The 8,798-nt window shown below is 34.0% G+C and overlaps 1 protein-coding gene across 2 annotated transcripts in view; it reads left to right on the top strand.

The window, feature by feature from the left end:
* LCD1 (reticulata-like protein, putative (DUF3411)) overlaps positions 1-5,547 on the top strand; it is a 28,379-nt gene extending 22,832 nt beyond the window's left edge. For both annotated transcript variants that reach the window (XM_088209612.1, XM_088209613.1), the window contains exon 8: positions 4,958-5,547. In XM_088209612.1, coding sequence (XP_088065738.1) covers positions 4,958-5,151 — 194 coding nt within the window. In that variant the 3' untranslated portion in view covers positions 5,152-5,547. The remainder of the gene's footprint in view (positions 1-4,957) is intronic.
* The last annotated feature ends 3,251 nt before the right edge of the window (positions 5,548-8,798 follow it).

Below are 8,798 nucleotides of genomic sequence, written 5' to 3'. Positions count from 1 at the left end.
TTTCCATTTCTGGAATTAGAGGGGCACCGAAATGGGATCTGTGGGACGAGAACCCTACATCAGCTGAGATCCTTTCGTGCGCACGGCGTACCGAAAGCCATTAGCAACTTTGTTTGTGACGGGGGCGACCATGGATTAACTAAGAAGATGAAATAGCTATCATAAAAAAGCATGAATGGAACCGTCTCTAGCTTTAAAAACCCGTCTTTTTCGCCGCTATAATAGCGAATAGCGCGGCCCTAAACTAGCTAAGCTAAGTACGTACGCAATAGCGCGGGAAGAGCCCAGTTTGAAACTAGCTCTGAATCAAAGAAGCTAGCATAGCATAGCGAAAAGATGCTCAACATTATTCTCTCTTTTTTTTAAAGATGCTCAACCATTTCTCAATACTATATAACTCAAAAATGCAACACTCACCATTGGGCAACCTCCGGGCAGGTATCGGCTTGTTCTATTCTGATGTCATTTTTCTTTATCTATTATATATAAAAATCATAGAAAAGCACAAAATCTCTTAAATCTCAAAAAATAGAAAACCAACAAGGAAGACAAAGAAGTGGCATATTCAAAACAGACAACCGGTAGCTAGCAGTTCTTGTCTTACAGCTCTTCCTTTAGCAGCCAGACAGATGTGACCTTCTAAGTGCATTAGTTCAGATAAGGCAAGGTTAGAAAAGGTAGCTGTTGGTTGGGGTGCAAACTCGTAGCTTACTTTTTTTGGTTGGCGGCTGATTTCTATGCTTTTTATTGGAATTTTCTTGTCTTCTTGCAAGACTGTGGTTCATCATTTATTAATTTTAAGATGAAATCTCTCTTTGGTGATGGGTGGAGAATAGGTCTCCCTGTGTTTTCTATTCAGGAAGTTGATAATTGCTATTCCTAAGGAACGTTAGCTCTGGCTCCTTATCTATTTGCTATTTGATGTTTGAATTGCTCTTGCTTTATGAGTGAGGCAGTGGTCTTTCTTTCTTCTCAAGAAGTGTAGGTGGTGAAGGGGATTTAGATAAATAAAAAAAGACCTCTCCTCGGGGTAAATAGTTTTTAGTCTTCAACCCAGTTGAATATAAATGTTGAGACCAACCTTATTATGACTAGTCTAAAAATAAACTTTTTGTCTTTAGTTACCTTGTATAAGGGGCGAAACCACTATGACTATTAAAGTCAGGAGCGAAGGCCAAGCCAGCGCTCTAGCCGTCGTCAAAGCACAAGCCTAGCTATCAAAGCTGGATTGCTAACTACTGTCCTTTTTGGAGAGGGGAAAGGGTCAAAGGCATGCATTGGTCGGCAAAGTCTTCTTTCAATGAGTCCTAGGCGGGTCTCTTTGATAGTCCCATTGGTAGATTGTCAACAGCTTGAGAGCTAAAGTAGTTCTTGCTCTTCCGATGGGGAAGTCATAGTCTGGCTTGACCATTACTGAATTGCCTTTGATGCCTGCCAACATTATAGATTTAGCAAACTAAAGAAAGCAGACGTTAGCGCATGACTAATAAGATAGAAAGGGCTTTTCCCTATCTTACTAATAAGAAGAAAGGGGCTGCTAGTTGTAGTGCGCTAATGCCCTTATAGAGTAAGGCTCTTCTTCTACGAGACTTCATCATAATCCACCACTCGTTGGTTGGTCTTCAATTCTTTTTATTGAGACTATGCCTTCAATTCCATTCTGCGTCTCCCTAGTCGCAGTATTCTTGCTAAACCCTACATGCGTTTTCTAGTGCCATGCCGGGGCGATAGGCGTGCCGCAGTCACGCATTCGAGCAAGAGCCTTTGTCTTTCTTTGCTATGTGAATAGAGGGCCGAATAAGTGCAAGACCCTCAACAAAAAAATGGGTTAAGGTGATAAGAGTGTTATCAGGAGATGCTAGGCTTCGGAATTGAAAAATGTGCTCTTTTTTTTTTGTCAGCAGGTTTCACTCATTAAGTTCTTGTTGCTTGATCTTCCATAATTGGAAGACCACAATCTTTTTCCTTTTGGGGTTAATGCTCTCAATGGTGAATCGATCATTTGATCTACTTTTTATTTTACGACGAAAGGGAAGAAAAGTAAGGAAACTTGCGATGACTACTGAATAACCTCCTTTTATTTTCTCAAAAATAAAGCCTTTGACCTTTGTATTTCTTCGCCAAATCTTGTTCAGTTCCATCCAAGCTCGGTTTTGTCTGAATCTTCGTGGAAGAAGAAGATGCGGTTCACCAGTCACTACATCCAGGGATCCCACCAAATCATTAAACCTGGCGGCTGCTCGCTCTTTGATCAGTGATTCACTGGCCACTAGATCGATGAAGAATCTCTCCAAAATCCTCTTTTTTATCAGCGATTCACCAGCCACTACATCTAGGGATCCCACCTTATTCTCAAGCCTGGTGGCTCAGTTGATTGGCACTCCTGTAGGCTCATCTTGCATACAAATTCTGGGGGTCCCAAGTCCTGCATCCACCAAGAACATTTCTTCCCTTAAGCGTAAAACTTTAGATTGTAAGGCGTTTCCACTACATAAGAAAAAACTGGAATTAGATCTTGGAAATGATCGACTCAAATAGATGCTCATTGTAAGTTTTTTTTTCGTCCTCTTCCTATTAATCAGAAGCATCCAGCAGCGCCACGCCAGTAAAAATAGTTAAGCTACTAAGCTCTGCTGCTGTTGGGGAACTCGGTAGAAGCAATTTGCCGCTTCTGCCTCTCTAGGCTTCACAATATAGAATGAAAAATGAGTCTTCTCCCTTCCCACTCCCTCTACTATAAGAAATCCAAAATTCCTTTAAAATACCTTTCGGATTCCCCTTTTGTTTGAGCAGGGTCCTCCTTATAGGACAAGTAATGGGTCAATAGGGTCTCCTCATAAGGACTGGCCGCATAACCGGTTGTTATCTCCCATTTAAGGAATAACCAAAGAACTAGGAAATATGATCCAAAAAATCTCGATAGTAGTTCCATGAACAATCCTTTGCGGGATTGGATTTTTTGATAATGGAAATGCCATAAAGCACGAACCAAGATCCTGTACACAAAACCAAAATCAGAATAAGGAAGAAAAAGATATGGTGATGTAAGTCGATTATTCCTTGCAAAATCTCATCCACTTGAAAATTCGTATAAAAGTTGTACTTTCTAATAGAGTCGTTAGTTCCGCTGCTCTGGGAGAGCCTTGAATTAGGAGACCTAATCCCCCCAAACCCATCTCTCATTAGCGAAAGCTACCTACCTCCTTTTGCTGAAGCTCTGCCAGTATATTGTGGTTTTTTTAAGGGGAACAAATAGGTGTGGGGAAGAGGGAGAGGGGGGAAAGCGTCAAGCCTGAGAGCTAGTATTAAGCAAAGAAGGGCAAGCCATCCATTGTTCGTTTCCTATCACTTTGCTCGAGTGAACTGTCGTTTTCTTGCAGCCAATCAATTAGCCTGCCTCAATCAGTACTTCTTTCTTAGGAAAGAGGGCTGGGCAATCTTTTACATCCTGTTCCAGTAGTTGCCTATTCATAAGCAGTGCAAATATAATCCCCTCCATCAATTTTTAAGTCTTTTTTTAAGCCCATACTGTTAGAGTCATCTAGTCCAAGTCTACAATAGGAAAACCCCTGCATTCAATCCAGTTTGAGTTATAATTGGAGTTGACTCTCTTACCATTCCAGTTTTTAGCCTTTCTGGTTACCTTCCTTCTGTCAGCAATCTAGTTTGAGTGGAGTTCCAGCCGAGGGAAGAGGTGAATACGAGCTATTAGGAGAGCCTGACTTTAAAGCTAGTGAGTTGGAAAGCAGTGCTTTTTATAGCCCGTCACTTCCTAACAAGTGTACCGAGCGTAAGGTAAGGTAAGGGTCAAAACCAAACAAGCTAAGGGTGGGTGGTTCAATAGGACTCTTTTTTTTTTAAGCTTATTTCATACATTAAAAGTTGCCTGACTGGGGTTTTAGTTGAAGTTCCCTCCTACCCATTTCCAGCCATTGGTCATCCAGTTGGAGTAGATAGCCCCATGATAAGTCTAAGTCCTTCACCAAGTAGAAGTCTTTTTAGTTGTCTCCCGCTGCGCCCCGGATTGGAGGAGTCTTTTATTTCAATTTAAAGCAGGAATTTGAAAGGCAGCCAGTCGATATCTAAAAGTGCTTCCATACAATCCTCAAAATAAGTCCTGCTACCTGCAAACCATTTCCAATTACTGGTGGCTCATACGAGATTTCCAGGCGAGCTTCTCTTTTAGAGAGCTCCCTGCCAGAAAGCAGTTCTCTTACTCAAGCCAGGAAAGCCAGTCTTCGTCTTTCTTGAAGCCAGTGTTAGTCGTGCTTCCATTTAATATCCATCTGAGTTTTTTTGTAGTCATTTTCATACGAGTTTCGAAGAATGCTTTTCTTTATAGTACCAAGGACTATACATATAGTTGAAGTGGTAAGTTTATCCAATTACAGTATGAGTTGCCCTCTATCCCGTGAGACTTCTGTTACATCCCGTGAGACTTTCATTCCAGAGATTGAGCCCTGTCTGTAATCCAGTTCGTTCAATCAAGTTCCAGCAAGCAAGCGACGGGCAATTGTAGGTGTAACAGTATTTGGTTTACCACCCAGTAAATTTTGATCTTTCTCTGGCAGGGCTCTAGCTAACATATGGATATCTTTACATGGGGTTTGAGTTGCTGGTGCCTTACATGTTGTTGGAAGTTGCCTGCCAGCCTGAGTTATTATTTTTAAAAATAAAGGATCTTGCTTTAAAAGTATACCCAAATCTCAAACTAAGGACCTCTGTATTTTATAATAAAAAATATCAAAAAATAAATGGCTGTTTTTACCTTTCTTTTTAAATAATCTTTGGTATTCGTTTTCATTTGCTTTGTAACCCTTTTCTTTCTTTAAAAAAGGTTTTTTCTTTCTGGGGGAAAATGTGAAGCAGTTCTTTTTCATGTTTCCCAAAGTAGTTACTCTTGGTAGATGAGTTGACAGTTTAGGCTTGTGATTTATTTAGTACCACCAACTTGCAGGTGTTTTCCTAGCAGTTTCTTCAAATACCCGTTACCAGATCATTAATGGACTGGAGCGCCTGGTAGAAGCATCGCCATTGGCTAAGCAGTTCCAGCCTGTTGCAATGGCTTTCACAGTTGGAGTCCGATTCACAAACAATGTATATGGTGGGATGCAGTTCGTGGATTGGGCTAGATGGAGTGGGGTGCAATAACTTGCTTCATTTATGTGGTCAGAATATAATCTATTCTCTACCCATTTGATGCCTGTCGTGCCTGATCTTTGAACACCTTAAGCATCAGCTAAGTATTTTTCTTAATCAAGGTATTCACTTTTGAGTTTTAGAAGCAACGAAGGCATCTCTTTCTTGTTGCTTGTTTGGCAAGGCAACTTGGTCAGAAATTTCTCCTGTGAGTTTGGATGCCAATGCATAATGAGAATGATTTCTCGTGTTTGGCCTTATTTATTTTTATTTTTTGAATTTGGCTCTCATCAGATAATTTCTTTTTCTCGCTGTGTCTAAATAGAGAGAAATGAGGGAAATTGAAGTTTCACATTGTTTGGAAGTTAACTGGACAGAAATTAGAGAAGAGAAAGCTGGAATTTTTCATTTACCTCTCCACGTTTTTTTTTTTTTTAATTTGTACTTCTACGATTTTATTTCTCCTGTACATGTTTGTTTAAAAATTATTTTCTAAATATATTACTCATGAAAAGTGAAAAAAAAAAAAAGTAAAACTATGACCATAATAATAATAATAATAATAATAATAATAATCGTAATGATAATAATTTTTTTACTAATTATTATTACAGCAAATTATTAAATTAATTCATGAAGTTTGGTTCTTGTTATAATTTGATCCTTAATTGTTACAATTGTTTTTTACTTTTTTCATTTATTTTAAATATTCAGTCTTTTTTCATATTTAACCAAAAAATTATAATAATAATTAGGCATGTATATTTTAAAAAATAACTTAAACTTGTTTTTAACTAATTAATTAAATTAAAGTAACAATTTCAAATTATTTTACATAACTATTTTAGTTTTTTCGTTAGAAAATGAAAAATAATTGAATTTTTAAACAGACAGAACAAATTGTAATAAAAAAATATTAAAAATTAAATCACAGTAAGTGTAAAACTTAAAAATTTATTTAATTACTCTTATTATTAATTACTTACAAGTACATTAGAAATTTCAAGGTACATGAAAATTGAGAAGTTAAAAGCTTCAATTTTTAATACACATTAAAGTTGAAGACACATACTTTTGTGATGAATTTTTGAATCTTCTACTCATTCCTGTGTAAATTTGAAAAACAAGATGAGAAAATCAGAATATTGTGGGTAAAAAATAAATATAAGATGGTAGATTTAAATTATAGGAGATTAAAATAACAAATGAGAATATTGGGAAAAAAAATAAGAAACTAAATTTTTTGTTTTATTAAATAATTAAGAGTAAAATTGTTAGTGCTAAAAAATAAGTTATCTAAAAAAAATTGAGAATAAATTATTAAAGTAATCATAAATTTTGATATTTATTATAATTTAGTTTCTAATATTTTCTTGTTATAATTTGCTTTTTTATTTCTCTTATTTGTTTTAAATATTCATTTTCTCTTATTTTTTAATAAAAAGACTTAAAATGGTTATATTATATTTGAATATTTAAAAAAATACCATAAATAATAATTTAATTAATTAGTCAAAATTATTTCTTAAGTTAATTTTTAAAGTGAAAGAATTCGAACTATTTAATTTTTTAGTTAGAAAACTAAAAAAAAAAATTGAGAGGTTGAAACAAATAAAAAAATATTATAAATTATATTATTACGAAAAAGTATTAAGAACCAAACTTAACAAATGTTAACCTTTAGAACTAATTTAATAATTTATTTAAAAATTAAAAACTTTATTGCAACATAAAAAAATAGTAAATCTAGAGAAAATAGTTGATGGCATCAAAAGTTAACATTTAAGCTTTTCCATCAAAACTTAACTTATGAAACTCTATCCACCATAATTCTTGTCAATATCAATAATAATGAGAACACAATTTTTTATAATGAAAAATTCTATCCAGGGGATAAAATTAAGATATTGACTAATTAATTCACCTAATTTCTTCTTGCATAGAACTTCCAAAATGTTGTCTTTTGGGGAATGATCTTGAGTGATAGGAATACATAGTAGTCTTTCTTATCTCTCCTTTTTATTTCATTCCAATGTGCAAATCATTACTCTTTAGTATTCGTGTGCACTCAGTCCACGCTTAAAGCAAATAATTTTCTTATATTGAAACCGAGTCTTGGAAATTAATATTATTGCATTCTTCAACTCATATTTTAATTGAAAAATATGTTTGTAAGTAGATTTTATCATCCATCTCACTTTCACGCACTTCAATCACTAATAAATCACATATAAATCATATTTAGTTTACAATATAAGATAAATATCTCACATGTTTTCTTCAGATACTATTTTAGACTTGAAATTTATAATTTTTACTAATATATGTCATAACATTCAATCATGCTTTCAATAAAATTAATGGTCATTTTGTTTTATTATTTTTTTTATAAAGTCTTTCGCATTAAGTCACCCATATTGTGACATAGCCAATGTTGATTGACGTGTATATTGCTTTTGAGCAACTCAATGAGCTATTTAAATCTTAAGATATTTTAGGATTTATTTTTAATTCCGATATTTATGACTATCTAAAGTTGGTACTATTATTGCTAAGTGATATTTAAATTTGTGCTACCAAACTAAATGTGTGGTTACTTGATTTATGATTGACATATATATGTGTGCATCTGAATATTGATGAAATTTATAGCAGTGTAAGCTTATCGCAAATGTACATGAATTTAAAAATAAGTGCATGAGTTATTATATTAGAGGGTATATGAATGCTCTTACATGTATGTTAACTATTTATATATGCCTATGAAAATGTGCAAGAACGTTATCTTAGTGGACCTAATTTAGATGCATAAGCATATACAATCAAGATTGTGTAATCATGTAAATTTATATGCCCAAGTACATGTTTGGATTATATATTAATTTGACAATGGATACTGAGGAGGATGAGAATTAAATATGTGGAGGTCAATCTGAACAATATTTGATGAAATTAATATCTGACTAGTTTGATCGCCTACCTAAAACTATTATTATAATATTTTTTATACTTTTATTATAGAGATTTTGTTGAATTTTTAATGAAAATTCTACAAAAGTATAATGATTTTTTAGATGTTAGGTCGTCTTTAAGCACACTGCACTTGTCTTGGTATGATTATATTTAGAGAAAAAAAGGATCAACTATTTATTTTGTATTTTTACTCTATGTAACATAGCGTGTGAGACTCAATTTTATAGGTGAGTTACTATTTGCTATAATAATTTAAATTTTTATTTTTATTTCTGTTTATTTATTGTACATGCTAAGGTGAGTTTACGAATTACATTAAATGTGGTGTCGTCTTAAGAATTATCGATAATCTCTGTAAAATGTTTAAAGAAAAAATATAAGTTTTAAACTACTCATCGATGGTCATATCATATCATTACCTCTTATTTAAGTAAATAATGGTTAATGGATTTAAAATATCACATTCTCCCAAATATAAAGAATGATCGACGAGTTAGAGATATTACTATTCACTAAGTATAGAGAAAATGTTTGCGAGTTTGAGCTATTATTTCCCTTAATATAAGGAATAATTTATGGATTTGAGTGGATCTCCCTCTTCATAGGCTTAAAAGTAGAGACCTCACCCTCATTCAAATATTATTTTACTATTCTAGTATTTGTAAATCAGAAAAGACTATTTTTTT

This window comes from Carica papaya, chromosome 8 (genome assembly GCF_054855325.1).
Source record: "Carica papaya isolate Zhongbai chromosome 8, ASM5485532v1, whole genome shotgun sequence".
NCBI lineage: Eukaryota > Viridiplantae > Streptophyta > Magnoliopsida > Brassicales > Caricaceae > Carica > Carica papaya.
This window is presented reverse-complemented; position numbering and strand designations above follow the sequence as displayed.